The 20853-nt window shown below is 41.2% G+C and overlaps 1 protein-coding gene across 1 annotated transcript; it reads right to left on the bottom strand.

Moving 5' to 3' along the window:
- Positions 1-1679: 1679 nt before the first annotated feature.
- GRPEL1 (GrpE like 1, mitochondrial) lies at positions 1680-7702 on the bottom strand. The gene is made up of 4 exons (XM_083861222.1): positions 7608-7702; positions 6633-6801; positions 5051-5132; positions 1680-2601 (listed from the first exon to the last, which is right to left on the bottom strand). Exons 1-4 carry the CDS (start codon positions 7676-7678, stop codon positions 2255-2257), a joined length of 669 nt encoding a protein of 222 aa, XP_083717348.1. The 5' UTR covers positions 7679-7702; the 3' UTR covers positions 1680-2254.
- Between the last annotated feature and the right edge of the window lie 13151 nt (positions 7703-20853).

Genomic DNA, 20853 nt, shown 5'->3' with positions numbered 1-20853 from the left:
CGTACTGGTGGTAGCTTTGTTGGGTGCTTAAATTACAGAATTACTTTCCTCTGTGTTCTTTGATTTCTTCAGTGCTCCTTCCTGGGGTGTGGCAGAGTGCACAGTGGTTGGAGCTCTTCAGAGACTGACCCACTCCATGCCAAAGGCTCTCTGAGGGCAGGCCAGGGAAGGGGAACCACTTAAATGAGACACTCAGTTACCAGCTTTAAAGATAAACCTTGTGCTGAAGATTTAATAGGACCTTGTGTTTAAGAACACCCCAAATGAATTAATGTAGTCCAAAAATGACAGTTTGTGGGAAGGACTGGGAAGACCATTAACAAAATCTGCTCTGCTAGGGAACAAGGTGTCCCTTTGTGTTAACGCCCTACTGGAAAAACTTCTGTATAGGGATGTTATTACTACATTTAGTTTAGATCCAGAGGGATGGGGAGGGGATAAAACAATACATGACAGGTCTTAAAGGTATATAAAATGGAACCTGATCCCTTTTTGACATCAGTTGTGAGAACAGGTCCCAATCAAAGTGCAACAAAACCATTTCTTCAATCCTTCTTCACACAACCCAGATGGAGGAAAGGTACTTTCAAATTCAACTTCAGTATATGGAATCCCTTTTTTTTCCCCTTGTATTTTAAACTCTATCTTTGCCTTTTTCTCCCTGTACTTGATTAGTTTTAAAAACCTAACAGTGTAGTTGTCTTGACACATCAAAAAATTGCTCTCCTTCCTCTGCCCAGTCAAGGCGTTCTTTCTCAGAGTTGAGAAAGAATGATTCCTTACATATGACTAACATGACTAACCTCCAAACAGTTTTATGCACTTAGGCTGTTCCTGGTTAACTGTTTAATTCCCGTGAGGGAAACCAGCACTGGGAAAATGTCTTAAGGAATGAGTTACCACTTCTCACCATGAGTAGGTCCAGTGTTCAGTAAGCTCTTGGCAACTCTGCATCTGAACCACAAAAAATGTAATCAATACCTTTCTTTAAGGTAAGAAGCTCCTTTTAATCCACAATAACCCGAACCATGGTAAAAATTTTAGAAGTACTTACTTTTTACAGGGCTTAATAACTTCCCTAAGTTTGAGGACTCTGTTATGTGTGTTAATAGTGTGAGCTTTCAGGATACAATAGGATGGATCCTTTGTCAGTTGTGTAATTTGCCAGATTCCACCCACTCCTATACAGGTGACCAGACAAGTGTCCTTCAGGTAGTCATTTGTTGTATGTTAGCCTGATTCTACAGGATTGGGAGCAGCAGGTGGAGTTAGAGATGGCAAGAGCTGCACGGGGTAAAGTTCTGGTGCAACATAAGAGCCAAGCTGAGTAAATGTAAGAAATAATGAAAATGAAACTAGGTTCACACTTTTGTTTGAGCCACTTCCATGCAATTATTTATGTAAGTCTAAAAGAAATCACATACCAAACTCTCAGCAACTCACTTCTTTGGGTGTTCTGGCTCTCAGCAGGACTGTAACTACAGTTTGCATAACAAACTGAGTGCAAAGCTGGAACTTACAAGACTATAAAAATTGTTTAAACCAATTTATACAACATTAAATTAAAAATCCAGACATAGGATAAATTCTATTGATTCTTCAATGCCATACAAGTATTGGATGGTTTTCTTGATTCTATGTTAGTACAGGACAAAAAGGTTGAACAATTACAAAATATATCTAATCTCCATTGCCATTTATTTACAGTTCAGAATTCACACAGGTTTCAGTTTCAGTTATTGAGAGATTATTTTTGAATAGACAAAACAGGGCATTTGTCACATCAGTGTGTAAAAGCTAATGGGTGCTTGCAGAAAGCAGGTTATTTGTACTACATCACCCACTTCTGCAATGTGGGATTCTGCAAAACCAAAGGAAGTGTTTGAACCACTATCTGTATTTTCAATCTACACACAGTGATAAATTTGATATTGCAACATTCTTGTGAGCATTTCATTCTTTCCAATTTAATTCACCTTTTCAGGAGCAATAGTTGTAAAAAACATTATCTAATCTAAAGCATTAGAGGGCTTAGTGGCTCTTGTAGCTCACACCAGAGAAGAGCTTATGGAACAGTGATGTTGAAGGCCACTAAGCAGGAGAATTTCATCAGTTACTTCATTTTCACGGGGAGACCTCAACCAACTCATTTAAACCTCTCAGGGAGCATAGGAACGAGGGAAGCATGGTGTGAGAGAAAAACCATCCGGCTGTTTAATAGTTGTATGGCATTTGGAGCTCTCAGCTGGAGCAGCTAAGCGTCCTTGACAACACCCACCAGGGCGGGCCGCAGCGTGCGCCCGTGCAGCTTGTAGCCGATCTTGGATACCAGCGCGATGGTGCCGGGCTCCTGCCCCTCCACGGGCGTGTGGAACAGCGCCTCGTGTTCGTACGGATCGAACTTGGCTCCCACAGGGTTCAGTCTCAGCAGCCCATGCTTTTTAAACACTTTCTGAATCTGCATTTCTGTCATGACAAGGCCTTCGTACAAGCTCTTCAAGTGAGGATTTTCATCTTTAATTTCTTCTTTTGGAACGCTTTCCGTTGCTTTCTCCAAAATGTCTGCGACTTCTAGTAAGTCCTTACAGAAGCTCTGGATCCCTGAAAATGTATAAAGGAGGGTAAAACAGGATTAGTCCACTGAGGGAAACAAGTGTTTAAAACCCCCAACCTCACAACCCCAAAAGCTACAGCAAAAATCTGCACTCTTAAGACTTTTAAGAAGGTGTGTGATACTGTAATCATTTGGGGGAAAGTATCCTTTCCAGTTTTGGAGGACAATAAAGAACTACTACACATACCTTGAAATCCACACCATCTCCTCTACTTCTACAGAAAAAAATATGTGATTTCAACTCAAAAGAGTTAAGTTATGCTAATGGCCTAACAATAATAGTTAAAATTCTTACCAAAGTTACCACAACCTTCAGATGACTTCATGTAATTTCCTCATGTCTCTCCCATCACCGAATGCTCAAAGCATTATGTTGCCCTATTCCTACTCTTTAAGCTGATGTCATAAAAACATTTGCAGAAGACAAACCATGATCAAATCAGACTGATGATGATTTCAAGAGATGAAAAAAGATTCAACTCTTCCTTGAATGAAAAGAACTTGCACCTCTCCCTTGCACTACAAACCTCTTTTACAGGGTCAGCAGCTGTGCCTTGCAAATAGTGAGCAATTTCCAAGTTAATCATAGTCCTTTTCCTGAAGCTGTTATCTGGCTCACAGTAAAGAGAACCTGGACTAATGTCACTTAAGGCATTAGCAATCAAGAAAAAAAATCAAAGCAGTTTAATAAAATAATACATTTCTACATAGAGGTAAGCAAAGTGCAACCAGCACTGGGTTTTGGTTTGGCATTTGGTTTGTCTTTTTTTAAGCCAGAGTCAGCCTTTTTAATCCTAGCTCACATTTTGGATTTTTTTTTCCTTACCAAGAAGTGATATGACCATTACCAGAGGCCAAGTCTGGTTTAAACAAAAAGCCCCCACAATTATGGAAACACAAGATCTGTGGGGATCAGCCAGTTCTCAGGAAAGTGTCTAACAACTGCACAGCTCTGTAGAGACTCAGGCTCTTTACACAACAGTAACTAACAACGTCCAAGTAGTTCCAAAAATCTGAGAAAAACATGTCATGGTTTTAAACTGAAAAATGGAGCTGTGGTTGGGGCTGAACTGTACCAAATATAGATAAATCAGCTGTCTAGTTATCTGGATCAAACCAAATAACCAAACTCTTCAGAAGGTGGTTTGGTTCTTTATTGCAGTTGTATTTGCAAATACCTTTGACTGCAACTCAGAATTTATGCAAGAAATGAGTTTCTCTTTTTTCAACAGAACAAGCAGTAATGTACAAGCAATAAAACTTACAGATTATATGTAATCTAGTTTTCCAGATAAATTCATTTCTATTGTAGCACCTCTGAGCTCAGACATGACTCCAAGTCCTTTGCAGTAAGTAGAACATTATTGGAACAATGCTTACTGCAAATCAACCTCAGGATGAAGCACTCAAACATCCATGAGAAAGAATGCAAGAGCACTATGTACTTTTTCTTACAGTACACATTAACTGAAGACCTGTATTCAGGAATTAGAAGTTAAATGCTGAGAATTAAACTATACACTTGTGTATGGTGCATGGTAAAGAAGAGCAACTCATTTTTTGAGGCAGAGTGGCAGTCAAACACCAGGATAAAACAGCACTCTGCTGCTGCAGCATGTGCACACAATTTCTGTTTCATAGATTTGTGTTGGAAATATCAAAAAGCTAAGTCAGGTGTTACTAGCCTGGCTCTTGAAGGAAGACGTGCTTCTACACTCCTCACAGCCAGTGAGTGTGCATTCCTAGCACTGAAAAGAATCCATTCATTTAGAGGTATTACTTCTATTTGGAAGCTATTGCCTTCAACGGAACAGTTATTCAAGTATAAAAGGCCAAAAAACCAAAAAAAACAAAAAACTCCTCAAAAACCCCCAACCAACAAAAAAAACCCCCAAACCCAAAAGCCTTAACCAACCCCAAAAAACCCCCAAGAAACCAACTTACCAACCAAAAAACCCCAAATTAACCCAGAAAAAACACCACCAATCAACCACACCCCCCCTCCAAAAAAAAAACCCAAAAAACAGCAACCAAAAAACAAACCAAAAACACAAACTAGAAGGCAAAACATTATTCCATGGCCTTGGTCAGATCTGAGACCAAAATATGTGAAAAAGGCAAACTTCAGGCTGCAAAACTTACTAAAAAATCTACTAATGGTGTACACATTGTAGGAAACCAGATACCAAATTTTAAGAAAATGACAGTTGTTGTCTTCAGCAGTTTAAGTCTTGCCCTTGGCTGAGGAGATGGTCACAATTCTGATGCAAGTTGAGAACTGTTCACACCTCTCTGCTTCAAATGCATTTTTAAGCAAGTAGTCAGAATCACTGGGAAGTACAACTTGTTAGTACTGCAAGGCCAGTCAGCTTAATTTTTCCAGGCTTTGCATTTCCTGGCTCTTACTGAGCAAACACCAGAGGAGCCTCCACTGACCGTATAACTTTGCCTCTTCTACCAGTTTCTGGCTTCTTTGCCTCACGTTTTCTGCATCTGCCAAGGCACGCTTGTACTTCTCCTAAAGAAGAAAAACCAGTAACAGAAGTTATTCCTCCTAGTCAGGCAGCCGACAATAATTCACTTCAGCATATTCAGTATCAAACAGCATTTTAAACAGTTTCATAGCCTAAATCCACCATTTAGGGTAACCTGAAATAACATGCCAATTACCACACCATCTCTCCTACCAAGACGGAAGTTTGCTTCACTTCACAAGGATAGGAATGAGGGAAAGGAAATCAGATGTTTTCCAAACTCCTAGTACTTGTCAACAGATTAGCTGAAAAAAAAATCACTCTACAGATATATAAAGTTCTATGAACCCAGTATTTCTGCTGTGTGCTCCCAGAAATCATCAGTCATGAGGTACATTGACACTACAGCAAATGAGATTCAACCCAGCCATGACTTTCAAACCATCTCTTCCCTCTCCATAAATACCAGAGAGTGCCTTCCAGTTTCCTCAGCCTTTACAAACTATGAAGCCTAACTCCCCTATTGTTTATAACAAGTTTTGGTCTGTTCCTAGATATATGGCCATTAACCAGCAGATGTACTAAGATGTGAAATACAACAAAATTAATAAAATAAAAATTCATGCTGACTGCTTCACCAACTAACCCTGAATGGCTTCCACCCTGAATATGCTTGAGCCTTGTATACCAGTGAAGAATCTAAAAACAGAATAAAAATAGTCAACAAGCTGCCTGAAGAGCTGCTTTAGGCAGCCAACAGCAAACAAAGACTTTAAATGACATCTTAAATTTTTCTTGTAGAGCTTTGGGAAGAACAACAGAAAGCACCTCAATCCATGTATGATCCACAGGTGCTGGTTCTATAGTAGGTTCTGGGCTACCTCTTGAAGTCTCAAATGCTCCAGAAAGCCATTTTATATAAAGCACTCATTAATGTCTTTGTTTAATGCCCACCTCCCATCCCTCAGGACATCCTTCAGCTGCTGGAACTGTGCACAGGAGAGAATGCAAGGTCCATGAGGCCACACAGAGGGATGTGACATTTCAGCCTCGAGTCTGAAGGGCTCCAAACAGACAAGGTTTGAAACTTCCTAACTACGGCCTAAGTACACTCCTGTATAAAAGCTAAGCATCATTAACTCTGACCTTTGGAAAGTCAGCAGCTGTTTCCATGAAGTCTACTCCTAACAACACCAATGCACCCACCAGAGACACACTCACACCCTTCCGTGGCTCCCAGAAATTACTTCTCCACTGAGCAAAACCCACACGAAAATCAGTAACAAAATTTCAGGCTGGAAGAGGAAAATTTCATCCAGAAATTGGAAAGAAATTTTCCAAGATTTTAATTTTGGACCAGGGATGCATCCCAGCTCTTGTAGTACGTGTACTCTAAAGTTTAAAGAAATTATCAAATTGTGGATTTTATACAACTAAACAGGAATCACATAACTGTATTCAGACTGTGCACTGAGAACCTACAGTGCAGGCTCTTAGGCACACAATTTGTAATGTGTGCATCCTAATAACCCAGAGACACTTACAGTAACTTCTTTTAGTTGTTCTTCCAGTTTGGCCTTTTCCTCAGCTAGCAGTTTTTCAGCAGAGCTGGGTTCCACCTTCTGCTCATTTTGGCTCTGACTCTGGTCCTCTTCCAAGTTCTGGCCAGGATTTTTCTGCTGTGTTGCTGCACAAAGCAGTCGTGGAGATGTTCTAAGGCAAAAAGATAGAAGTTATTATTCTGTTGCTTATATTGTAAGATATCAGCATTTTCTAGACGTACCAGACACTTTAACACATAATGTCCACAGAATTCTCACATCAAAGCACGAATTCATACAGTTCTAGGCCTGTGAATACTACGTGGAGAACCTTCCGTCAGAAGCAGCAAATCCCCGGCCATTTAAACTGTAGCAGAAAATAACTGCTGCCAGATATCAGCTTGTAAGCGTCCACTACATTCCGTTTACAGTCACAGAACTTTTAAGTGGAGTATGCGTTCTCAGCCCTGTGCTCTATCAGGAAACAAAATCCGTGATGCAATCGCCGGCAACAGCCTCCTGAAAACACGGGCACCGCAGGGCTCGGCACCCCCCGTGCCGCCGTCCCCGCTGCACGGGGAGCCCCGCGGGCCTGCCCGCACAAACAATGGCTCATATCCCTTCCTGCCGTCCCCAAGGCCGGGCGAGCTGAGCCGCCCAAGGACGAGGCTGCGCTCACACAGCGGCTCCTATCCCCGCCCGCCGCACGGACCCAGCGGGCCCGGAGCCCCGCAGGCTGCCCGCAGTGCCGGGCCGGGCCGGGCCGGGCCGCTCTCCCGGAGAAGGACAGGGGAGAGCGGCCAAGAGCGGCGGGGGATGGGGGCGGCCCCGGCCCGGCCCGGCTGTCGGACGGGGCTCCCCAGGGCTTGGGACCCCAGCGCGGCGGGACCGAGCCTCGCTCTCCTCCCGGCCCGGCGGTGAGCGCGGCCCGACCCGAGTGTCCGGGGTGGGGCGAGCGGCGCGGCGCGGCCCCCTCACCTCAGTGCCACGCTCAGCAGCGGGAGGCGCGGGCGCAGCGCTCCCCGCACGCACTGGGCCACGGCCGCCATAGCGCTTTCCTGCCCGCCGGCCGCCTCGGCCCGCCCCCCGGGCTCCGCCAATCAGCGGGCGGGCGGGCCCGGAGTGACGCGGCCGAGAGCCAATCAGCAGGGCGGACGCGGCGCTCCGGGCGGAACAGGCGGCGATTCCGGGGCGCGGCGGAGCGCCCAGAGCGGCGCGCGTGCCTGGCCCGAGTGTGACGCGCGGCGGGCGGGGCCGGGGGGCGGCCATTTTGGCCGTGACGGGAGGGGGCGGTGCCGCTCCCGCGATCCGCGTCCTGCCCGGCCCCGACGTGACGGGAAAAGTTTGAAGATTTTAGCTCATTTTAAGCGCTGGATAACCCCGTTACCAGCAACACCTTGTAGCACCCGTCAGCAGTTTGCAAACCTCCACGCAGAGGTTTCCGTCCGCACACGCTCGCTGTAACTGCTGTGTACGCTCTTGTTGGGCAATCATTTCATTTAATGAAATCCTGAGGTTTCATTAAATGGGATAATGTCGTTAATCCACTTGTTCCAGGTTTGGCCACCTGCTTGCTCAAGCTGTTTGTGCAAGTGTCCTGGGTAACTGGAGGCTGTGGGAACACTGCTCCGTGAACTCGGACAGTTTGTCAGCTGCCTTGTCAATATCTTGTTAAACGGGAGGGAGGAAAAAAACCAGGGTCGTGTATTTATTGTACAGCCGTGAAGTTGAGTGCTGGATTATGCACAGATGCCTGAACACCAGCTGTTGGCCTGATTCCTGCATGCGTTTGTGCGCTCTCCAAATGAAATCTGAAGGAAAAAGATGCAAATTCCATAATGCAAATTTAGTAGATTTTATATTCAAGTGAATAATTATACTGTACACTGAAAAAGAAAGTGTAGAAGACGTTTTTGGCTTGCTGTGTGAGAGCCCTGTGGGACCTTGCTCAGTACGGTGGAACTTTGCCAGGGCACACCGAGGCTCCGGCGTGGCCTTCATTTGGTTTTCCTGGGATGGGCTGTGCAGAAAGCGGGATAAATGGTGTGTGAGGTCAGTGGCCTCATACCATGGCAAGTTTAGAGACCATTTGTAGAGGTGTCTTTCTCTGCCTCGGCCAGCCCTGACACCTTGACAGTGAAGGGCACGGCTCGGTAGCAGGATGAACCTCACCGACCCTGTGAGTTCTTGTCTTGCTTGAAGGAGTGAAGCAACGACAGCAGGAAAAAAGAGGAGGCTGTTCTGGGTTAACTGCTGGCTTTATTCATCAGGGTATCTGCCCCAGCAGACACCCCTCAGCAGAAGCAGCGGGGGAAAAGTGAGGGGAAAAAAGCGGGAAACTCCCGAATGCAACATCTTTTATTGGGGGGAGGAACTCAGGGATGGGTTTAACTGGGGACAAATCAGGGGCCAAGGGGGCATGGCTCTCTAAGTAAACGACATACATTGTAACAAATTAATAGCTCAGGTGGGGAGACAGCTGAAGTCTTGTCCAATCACTTGGGGTCCTTACTGAAACTTTCCAGACTTTTGGGAGAGACCCCAAAGTGACAGACAAGACCCAGGGGCTGGATAACTTCTGATTGACATAGAACTGGGGTTGGGATGAAACCAATGAGGGTGGAACATGGGTGACATGGGGCAAACAATTATAACTTATAAAAATGAACTTAATACAAGGAACAAATACATACATAAAATTGATGAAACCAAAACCACACCACTACACCCATTGAGTCTGACTTTGCCCATGGCTGTTCTGTGATGTGACAATGCTTCAGTCCCATGGCTTGCCTGTGCGGAGCACAGCAAAGAGGAAGGTTGTATGCCGTGTCCTGTCCACATGGAGTGGTGGTCAGTATCTGCTTCCCAGAAAGTTGGTGAGCCACAGATTTCAAGTGTCATCCTCAGAAATACTGAAAAAAAAAAAAAAAAAAAAAAAAAAAAAAAAAAAAAAAAGAGAGAAAATTTGTTAAGATAATGCTGAGAAAGAATCAGAGTGAACGAGGAGGACAAAGTAACAGCCATAAAGAAACAGCCAAAAACGATGATACCCACAGAAGGCCATGAAGAAATGAGACAGAAAAAGCAATTGGATCTTTAGGTCTGATGCTTTTAAAATGTTTCCTGAAAAAATTATTCCTTACAAAACCTAGACAAGCAGTCTGTCTGCCTTATCTTTCTTGTCTGTTGTTTTTCCCCACATCTTTGGATGCAGATTCCTATTTCAGCTTGTCTCCGTTTCTTTGCTGCCCGCCACCTTTGGAAGTTGTGCTTGATTAATGATTGATCACAAAATCACAGAATTGATGACAAAAGGTTGAGAAGAACCCACTGCCAACATGTCTCAATAACACTGAGGATATATTAGACTTAATATGTCTGGAACAATATCCTTCTTGTATTAGAAGCCGTTTACCCCAAATGACACATCACTGGCCTTCTGCAGGTAACCTTTCAAGATAACACACAGTGAAAATGCATTTTATTGTGAGTCATGCAAGTTGAACAGCTGACATGAAAAACCTGCAGCTGGCTTAGATGCTGATGGGTCAAGACTAAACATCTGCAGCTTCAGAAGAAGAATATGCAAGTTTACTGGAGCTTGTTTGCATCATGGCTGATGTTGGCTGTAAGTACTGTCCCACTCAGGACTTTTTCATGTCTTGTTTTGACTCAGGCTATTGCAGGCTGTTCTGGTTTTATTGCAGTGTCAGCTCATGGGTTGGGTATTTTTAAACTCAGCTACTGAGCATTCAGCATCTGCTGCTGGACCTGGTAGCTGTCATAGTATTCAGGAACAGGCGTGGTTTTCCTCATCCAGTTTTCTCCATATCAAGCGGTCTTTAGTTCTGCACATAAATGCTGGGTTTTGAATTGAGGGTAAGTAATGCTTATGCTGAATTCTAAACAGTCAAGCATCATCCCTGTATAGGCCATTCACTTAAGAGTTGGACTCAATGCTTCTTGTGAGTTCCTTCCAACTCAGAACATTCTGTGTTTCTATGAACCAGCTGCTACTTTTCAACTTGTGGTTTGAAAGTGACTCTAACCTCTAATTTCTGTGAGCCAGTGATAGAATCAAATAGTCAGGATAGCATTCCCACTTTCTCTAGTGATTAACTTTGTGGTCTTGGGCAGTTACTCAACCTCTTTTCTGCATTTCTACAACCACAATTAAGGGCAGTAATCTTTCACTACCTTACAAGAAAGTTGTGTAGTGAGCACAAAGGAATTTCAATGATAACTTGAAAATTCAAAATATCAACTGAATGAGTCTCTCTTTCATTATTAATATTGTACTTGCAGTTAAAAAACCCCCATAATCCTTCAAGATTAACAATGCCACAAATGTAAGATTTGTGCTTGAAAACTTAAATGAAAAATAAAGTAATTTCTATTTCTCTTAAAAAAACACCCCAAACCTTGTTCTGTCTCCTAATGCTAAGATATAGTTTATTGTTATTCAAGCAGCAAACAGAATGTCATTATATTTGCGTTTCAGATATGAACTTTATTATTAATGTTTTGAGGGTAAAGGAAAAGATTATCTTATCTTCTCCAATCAAATGTTATATCCCAGCCAGAACCAAATATTGAGCTCTGGTGGGAGCAAGCTTGGGGTGAGGAGCAACCACCAAAAATATCTCTGTAAATATTCTAGCAGTGACCTTTCAGGCCAGTAACCAGGACACACCTAAATCAAATTAAAAAATATTAATGTAGCTGTAAGACTGATACTGAACTATATAGCAGTGAAGACAAACATTAGCACCTCTGCCCTTTAGAAAAGATCACGGATCAGACCACATAGCCACAGTATTCCATAGTCTGCCCTGAGAAGATGCCTGGTGGCAAATTAAGGGACTGATTCTTGTGTATAAAATAATAGCAATTTTTCTTCTGTAAGAGTTATCAAAACTGAGAATCAGATACTCCATGGATCCATTTCAGACGGAGGACAATAAAGATTAAATCAGTACTTGAATTCAGAAACTTTTAATCCTGAGATGCAGGTTGGGATTTGTGCGTGTAGGGAGACAACCTTATTTGCTTTTAATTAGAGCAGTACTAAAATAGTTAATCTGTACATTCAGGCTTTATCATTTTTAATGTAAACATTGTAAGAAAACTCTCCCAAGAGTGAATGGGTAATACTTACATTCTGCCTGGTTTCTCCTTAGGCTGAAAATACAGAACCATACATCTCGCTCTGATTATAACGAGCACTTTTGAGTTCCCGTAGCCTTTTGCTAACTAGTTTGAAGAGTGTATTTTGTAACCATCTTGTTGCCTGGAGAATGTTGTCGCTGTGTTGGAAAGCTAATAGCTCTAGCCACAGGGCTCTGAAGAGTGCTAATTAGAGCAATTTAGAATAACAAAAGTTCTGTTCCTGGGAGGACAATGAGGTGTTCCTTCCCCAAAGCAGCATGCCACAATTTCAGAGGCAATTTATTGTAGTATAATGCAAAAGTCATCTGGTATCCCAAGGATTTACAAATCTGGGCTATCTATTACAGTTCTCTTAGCCCTCATGTTAATGGGGACACTCGTGTATGCCTTGTAGCATTTCTGGAGATGTAAAAATGGAAAAACTCTATCGATCAGGCATTGTCTATATTTATTTATTTACCAGTCAGAACCAAGCTGTTCAAATGCACAGAAACAATATTGTCATGCTGATGTGGCTTTCCACCTTGAGACAAAATTTTTAAGCACTGAGAGTTGTCAAATACGTTGTGATTCTCCGAATGTGGTGTCTTGGATTTTCCTAAGATTTTTTTTTTCATAAAAATCAATTGTTGCCTCTTTCCCAGAACAGTTGGACAGAAGGGGAGAGCAGCTCTCTGGCCACATTCAAATTTGCCAAGAAGACAGCAGTTGTTGGTCTCTATTTCTGCACATAGACTAACAACGGAATGGTACCTTGACATTCAGATCTACGTTTTCCTCTCTTAATTTTTCTTTAAGGTTTGATGAATTAGTTGCTCTGGGCTTGTTCTGCTGCCCTTGTGTACAAGTGATTTGTATTAGTCAGAGGGAGCGCTGTACAGTGAAGGTTTGCCAGGCCAGATGCTGGCAAATAGGCTATGGGTAGCACCATAAAAGCCTGAGGTGGCTATTTATTGCTCAGGTGTGACTTTCTCTTTTGCTTGTGACAGATTTTTTGTGATGCCTGACAGGATGTTGAACGGCAGGGTTGGTTGGGCCGGTGCTCGGAGCTCTGTTTTGTTACAATGTTTTAGGGCTCAGAATCCCAGTGCAGTCCCATAGGCTGTTCTCTGAGCTCCCAGCTGGCTGACAAAGTTCATTCTGCTGACATTGTGCAGTGGTTTTGAAAAGCTATGAATGAAAGAAGTGTAAAGCAAATTTTAAAAAATACTGTCTTCTGCTTTTATTCAACTCTAGAAAGCAGCAAGTGCTTTTAATTGTATTTCTCTGCCTAATTAATGAGGGGTGAACACTCCTGTGGGACCACTGCTGTGCTCCATTTAATCCTAATCTGGCTAGAAGAGTCTGACCAGAATGGGGACAAGGAGTTCAGATAAAAATAGCTGTAGTTCAAGGGAATAAAAAGCTTTCAAAAATTTGCTATATAAAAAAATCTGCCTAACACATTTTTGATGCTTTGTGTGAAGATCAAAGTCTCTGAAGCTGGACTTGAACCTGTCCCTAAAATGAATCCTTCCCACTTTGTTTGCTTTCCACAAGCATCTCTGAAGGTGCAACTTCAATCATGTTATAGGAGCTCATATCATCATTAAAGCTAGGCCAATGGCATTTAAGGCAAATGTGTGTTTTTGTCAGATTTCCCTCAAAATCATTTGGGTTCTATTACTATGGTATAACTCCATGTTTTGGATATAAAATTTAAATGTAAATCTTATGCCAGGCAGGTACAGACAGAACTGAAGGAAAGCACTTAATTACATCCACAGCATTTGCACCTTGTTCAGAAAGCAAGAACATGGCTGTTTAAAGTTTTTTAACAGTTGTCACCCAAAGTACTTCCACTGCTGTTTTAAAGGTCACCTCAGACTCACGAATCACCTCAGGTTAATGTGTTATTAATCATCAGAAACTGGATGAAAATTACTGGTTCAGCATTGTGAATGCTTTTGTGATAGATGTTTAAAATAAAATAAAACAAAATAAAATAAAATAAAATACCAAGAAGGGAATCTGTAATTTAATTATTGATGTTAAGTAGGAATTCTTCTGCTGTACCTGAAGCCATGTAGTCTTCCCTTCTGACTCCATTACCAGCTCCTGATCTCTGCACTGTTCTCTAGTCTGATTGGATGAGCTGTTTGTCATCACCTCTGCAGCACATCACTGGTCCTTGGCTTTTGTCCTTATGTTGTTCTTTCTCCTTCCTCCTCTTTTAACTCCTGTTTTTCACTTTCCATCGCCACATCCTCTTTGTTTAGAGTGGAAGAATCTCTTTAACAGCTGTTTCCATCTCTGCTTACTCATCCCCAGGTTTGCTGAAGCTATCCTCCCTCCCTTTAGATCCCACTGTGATCAAGAGCAACTTCACCTTTTTGATACTGACCACTGCTTCAAGAGCCCTGTGCTCCTCCCTAGAGATGGTCCCCAGAGCAGCATCTCCTGCTCTGCTCCATGATATTGGTGTTGGGTGGTCATTATCCCTGTGCTGTGGGAAAGCAGGTGGAGAATCCCTGCCCCACTCTGGCTTCTCTTTCACTTCATCATAATCGCCAAACAAAGCAGGCTCTTCCATTTCAAAGAAATAACTTTTCTTACGACTAGTGTTGTCTGTATTTTTATTAGACCACCTTTCTTTGCTTGTTTAATTTGTATTTTGACACTTTAGGAAAAAAAAATTCTATTGTGTCTTTTTTCATTTGTGTTTAACTTTTTTTATGATTCCCCAAGTGCTTTGGCTGGCAAAGTCTTAATGAATAAAATTACTGTCATGTTACAGCTATAAAAATCTGCTCCCTCCTTGGAATGAGACGTACAAATTTGAAGATGCTGAGGAAAATAAGAATCATATAATCATAGAATGCTTCAAGAAAAATAGGAATACGTAGGGAAAATATTTGTAATATAATCTTGCAGTTTTGAACTGTTGAAGCATTGGTCTTCCTCATTCTGCATTAATCCCATATACTGAATATTTGTGCTATTTTTACACTGTTGTTGGCTCTGCAGGACAGATCCACCCAGACTAACTTGGTATAAATTGCAAGCTGACAGTAGTCAAGAAGTACGAAGTATTCTGTGCCAGCTAAATGTCCTGGTACATTGTCATGTTAATTAACTCAGAGCTGGTTGTGCTTTTGGAAAGCTGGAGTACCCGAGGCAACTTCTATCTCATGCAGCTCTACACTGCTCTGCAGATAAATTAGTATCTGTCTACACATTGATCTGACAGTTTTTCTGTTATTTAGGACAGAAGGAGCTGTTTGGGACTGTTGGTTGTTTTTCAATAACTATTATTAATGCTTTGGTACAAACCCAAGTGAATAAAATATGGATAAACAAGAAGTTGAGGATTCAGAGATAATTCTGAGAGCTGTAAAGTAGATGCTGTACTTTTCTGCCAGAAGACAGCATGACAAACTCAGAGGATCTGTTCTCGTGGTCTTCTGCATTGCAAATAACTGTATTTCAGAGCCAAGTTCTCCATAAACTCCAGCTAAACTATGTAGATCGTGTTAGCAGTTGGCCAGCACAGCTACAAGCAAAGTCAAGCAAGAGCATAGCACAGGAAACATTTATGCATTAATGGCAATTTCGTTGTTACAGCTTATGGTTTGTAAGGAATAATTTCCCAGCTGGGGGCAGTTCCAAGGCAGAATTACCCAGCTTTTTACTTTTCAGATATTACTTGCCTTTGTAAGGGCTCTGCAGATCATGAAGTGTGTGCAAAATGCTGATAAAAGTCAAGTGATGACTTAAAGTCAGTCTCAGCTTCTCAGCAGAGGCAGTGAATGGGAGGGACAGGATACATTTGTCTTCTTCTGGTGACTCAATGTGAGGGGTTGATCCCAGCCAGCAGCAAAGCACCCACCTCTTACACCCTCCCACAGCAGGGACAGGGGAGACAATTGGAAGGGCAAAAGCAAGAAAAACTTGTAGCTCAAGAAAAAGACATTTAGTGAATGAAGAAAAAAATGAAAAAGGCAATCACCACTGCTCACCTACAGGGTCATGCCCAGGCAGTGTCTGAGCCATGAGTGCCTTGGAAAGATTCCCTCCCAGTTTTGTTGCTGAGCAAGGCATATGGCATGGAAAAACCTTCTGGATAACCTGGGTCAGCTGTCCCAGCCATGTCTCCTCCCTCCTCCTGTCTGACCCCAGCCAGTTTGTTGCGAGATAGAGGGAAAACCAGAAGTGGGCTTTGCACACTGTAAGCACTGGTCAGCCTTAGCTAAAAACCAGTGTGTTATTAACACTGTTTTAACCATGAATCTAAGATACAGCATCTTACCAGTTGCTGTGAAGAAAATTAACTCCATCCCAGCCAGAGCCAGTACATAAAATAATAGCTAAGCCTGACCTTGAATGATATTAACACCCTACTAACTCTAAATATGACCTAATTCTATTTTTGTCTTCTTTTTAAAATTTTTTTTAGTCCATGTTAATGACATGTTTCCAGTTATCATAAAGAAATACCAGTATTTAAACTTCTAATACATTTTATGATGGCTATAAGCAAAATTTTCAAATGAAATAGCTGAATTTTTGCATCTGATCTCTATTTAAGCATGTAAATATTTTAGTCTTCAGATACGTTCTTCACTTATAGTTCCAGAAAATTTGTATTAGGCTTCATTTTACAGTGGTTGTGTATTCATTGGTTTTTGTTTAATGACATATTTTCATTGTATATTTATGTGAATTTCTAGTTAAGTAAATCTGTAACCTAGATAAATATAAACCTCTGGTTTAGAGAAGCTTGTTCCTGTAACTGTCTTGGTTTTCTTCTAGAAAAGCCTGTGCTGCCCTTTGGTGAAATATTGCCTTGTTTAGGGACTTTCTGGAATGTAATTTATAGCAATCCTCCATTTGACCTGTAAGCGCTCCTACTTCACTTGAACTCATGTTTTTATGTGAAATTTGTTACATTTATTTCTGGAACAAATGGAAGACTACTTGAAGCACAGAAGCTGTGATGACATACAATGTGAGATAGAGGTGGTATTAGGCTGGAAACAGTAATATTTTCAAAACCAAGCTGTGTTTTGACATACAAATGCTGAAAGGATAAGGGGAGCATCAGGTTTCATTTTGTTGGTCCGGTGAGACCACTGAGGAACTTCTGTATCTTTCCTTTGGGCTGACTGAGTTTTGTATCTTTTCTACCAGGTCAGTTACAAAGTAAGTGTTGCAGGTGCTAAGCCTGTGCCGTCCTGTTGTAGACAGTTCACACCCACCTGGCCTCCAGCCACTGTTCCAGAAGTGCACAAGTCTTACTTAGTAAGTCCTGTTCTATTTCCACCAATCCCATACTAATATCTTTACATATCTGTTTTTAGGCACCCAAATCACTTTTAAAACTTCAAAGATGTTTAAGATATCTAAGACCCAGCAAGTTGCTCTCTGTCTTGCACTCACCTTGCAGCTTTGCTTCATTTGGGTTTGTCTGCCTGTGCATCCCCTGTGTTTGTGTGTCTGCTTGGCTTTTGGCAGAATTATTTATGCCCTTTCCGGTCTGCCTTTCAGAATCATCCTGAGGTCTTTGGCTCAGTCTTCTGGTCTTCAGTCTGTTTTTCCTGGCTCTGCTCTCATTTGCTTCACAGCATTCTTGTGACTTTGACTCTTGTCAGTGTTTTACCCAGCTATTTCAGGAGGTGTTTTGAGTTTTGACTCTTTCATTTTATCTTGTGAGTTGGCCAGAAATGTGAGGGTCACAATAACCTGGATTTGAGTCATCTGAGTGCATCCTTATGTTGAATTCCTAAATACTTACCAGCACATTCTTCTTGCCTTGAACTCCAAGACACCATCAGAACATGGACTTTTAAACCAAACCGTTGGCTTAAGAAGGCTTTGGATGCTCCTTAAGATCTTCCTGTAGCTTTGGAAAACTCACTCCTTCACTTAACACTTGGTGCTTGGACCATATTGAAAATAAACCCCATTGCATTTCACAAGAAATGCTGCCCCAAGTGCCACAGAGAAGTGGCAGCCAGCTTACAGCAGATCAGAAAGATATTCTATTATTTTTCTGAAGTTCTGAAATGAAAAGAAAATGCCTGTGAATATATTTAAGCAATATATTCTTTTTATACTGCACGTTGTGTTCTGTAAATGACCCTGAAAATCAATAAAAACAAATTGTACCTAATGTATTCTGTGTTTTGCAAAGAGACCAAGCCTTTCCTCCTGATTTATTAATGTTTGGAAAAAAGTCATTGCACATAAAAATCTTGTATTAAAAATAGTAATTCATAATGTTTTAATATCTTTTTCCCATAGTTAAAGAAGACTAGGAAGTATAGGAGTATTTTTTTGGTTTTGCTCTGAAAATATTTCTATTTTTTGACAGTAACTGGCATCAAGAGCAACAACAAAAATAATAAACCATACTGAGTATTTTTCCCCTGATATTTTATGTCTACTCAGAAAAGATAGGATACAGACAATTGTTCAGCTGCAGTAAAGTTCTCATTTTTATTGTGCAGAGCTAAATTTATCCTTGCTGTAATTCTTCTGAAATCAGCAGAGTTATTTCAGCTAGGCAGGAGAGTGACCTGCTCTGATTGTGTTGCTGTTCTAGAAGGGGCCACACTCCAGCAGAGTTTCTTCTCGGTTGAATACACATATACAGGTAAATTGTGCTTTGCTGTACAACTGCCTGTATGATTGTAGCCAGCACAGCCAGGAGAGCACAGGGGCTTGAATCTGGGCCTTTCAGGTGCAGGAGGTGAGCTCCGTGTGTTTCAAGGGAAGGATGCTGCTCCTTATCACATGCTTCATCTGAAAAGCTTTACCACAGACATGGTTAGGCAGAAGCCTTCTTCAGAAAAAAACTGGGGTTAGTACTTATGAAATGTCCAGGTTTGATATTTTCTGGAGAGTTTCCTGAAATCAAGCGGGGGAAGCTTTGGTTTTTAAAATAAGCTTCTTGTGTTGTCACAAAATATTTTATTTATTTAATATTTTTTATTAAAAAACCCCAAAACAACAAAACCAAACCAACAGGAGGGACACAAAGAAAACAAACAAACAAAAAAACAAACAAACAAAACACAACCCCCCCCCCCCCCCCAAATAAATTAAAAAATAAAAATAAAATTTAAAGAATAGGACTTTTTCCAACGCTTCTATTTTAATAAAATAAATATGTCAGAAAATAACAGAGGAATATAAAGTTTAGACAGAAGAAGGATCAAACTATGATTTTAACATCCGAATTCTATTTTGATATTATTCATTTTCTCCCTGTTAAAACTGTACAGACCCAAGTTGGGGAAGTTCCTCACAAACTGAAGATTCAGAATTCACTCCTAACATTTCATTATCTTTGAGGTGGTCTTTGAGGTGGTTCCAGTCTCCCTTGCATTGATTTGAAAATCTGAATTTTTAGTAGAGCTGGTTAATTTTTTTCACCTTCTTTAGAGGTATCATGTTTCCAGAAATGTGTATGGTTCATTTCTGTGCTTATTTTTATTTATTTTTAATGGGTTCTTTCACTCTCATCAGGAGCATATGTATGATACAGGTTGCCATGGTAAACAATGAATTTTTTATTAACGTTGTAAATATTAATTTAAAACATGAGTAGCTGGTAACTGAGATGTTAACAGTGCTTTGGAGATTTTCCTGCTCCTGAGGTGACAGAAATTATGTATGGAGTTAAAAATGTGAAAAGCAACATATCTTGGGAAGGAGGTTCTTTGGTGATAGTACAGCAGCCTAAGGGCACAGAAATGTAGGATATTTGGACTGTGAAGCAAAGACAATAGAAGATCAGACATAAGCTGCTGAATGTTATTACTAGAGATGACATAGAACCAAGGTTCAAGTTTTAAATTCCTTCCTTACATTTCTGGACCTTTTGCTGTCAGTTCTTTGCATCAGAGTGTGAGCAAGTGGCTGAGCTGAATCCAGTATGAAAAAAAGAGGAGCGTGAGGTGATGTGATCAGCCTCAATGCAGAGATGGGCACAGGGCTGGCTCCCTGCAGTTTCATTTATGATGTTACATCTAACTTGCTGCTCTAATGAACTAATTTTAGGCACATTTTTGAACATTCCTTGTTACTCAAATTTCATTTTGCTCAATGGGAGCTATCTGCTAGGACATTCTTGAAAATTCACTTTCCTAGACACAGAATATCTCTTAAACTCATGCCCTTCATCCATTGTGAAATGGGTACAATGCTGCTTTCTTTCTTGGAAGATAAGGAAATGGAAGTATTTTTGAATAGGAGGTAGTTTTGTCCAATGACTTTTTTTGCATAACCTGTGGTTCCTGATGAGTTTCTGTTAATCCATTAAGTCCTTGGTGACAGTGTTAATTTTTCACTATACATTTGCTTTTGGAGCAGAAAGTTACAAGGTGGTTGTTGTATTGTCTTGGGACTTTGACTTGTATTTGATGCTGTCACTGAAGAGTGATTTTAGAAGGAGCTACATGATAAGAGGTACTATCTTTCAGCTGATATGTTAAATTGAGGTCGCTTCTGTCAATGGCCCTCTTAAAAATCACCTCTGTCTTGTCAGACATTCCATTTCCCAGTGAAATTAATTCTAAAAATCAAGGACTGTGTCTGAGATATTACAAAGCCCATAATAGTGGCTCTGTTTGCCCCCGTCTTTGGCACTACTGGTATTTCACTTACTATTTTTGTCAGGACTTATATTAGAAAACTCAATTTTACTCCGTTCTGTATCACAAAGCAGCATATGTCACCCTAACTCCACTGAGCAGAGTAAGATTACATGAAATCTTATATCATCCTGTGATATATATGTACACACAAGATTACTCAGAAAATAACTTGTCACTACTGTAGACACTTCATGGTTGCTGGAAAAAGCACTCCATACTGAAGGTCACATGTGTATATACACGGATTTAACAGCTCTATTCACCCTTTGTAGAGCAGTGCTGCTACCAGAATGACAAGAGACCAGTAAAGCTTCATCCTTCCAAGGAAAACTTCCTGATCCTTTCTGTTTGGAGAAATTAAGTTCATTATATTGGAAGGAAATAGAACTTAGTCACTACATTGTTTTGTGAAA

This window comes from Zosterops lateralis (assembly GCF_965231275.1).
Source record: "Zosterops lateralis genome assembly, chromosome: 5".
Classification (NCBI taxonomy): Eukaryota; Metazoa; Chordata; class Aves; order Passeriformes; family Zosteropidae; genus Zosterops; species Zosterops lateralis.
The sequence above is the reverse complement of the archived record's forward strand: the minus strand, read 5'-3'. Positions and strand labels throughout refer to the sequence as shown.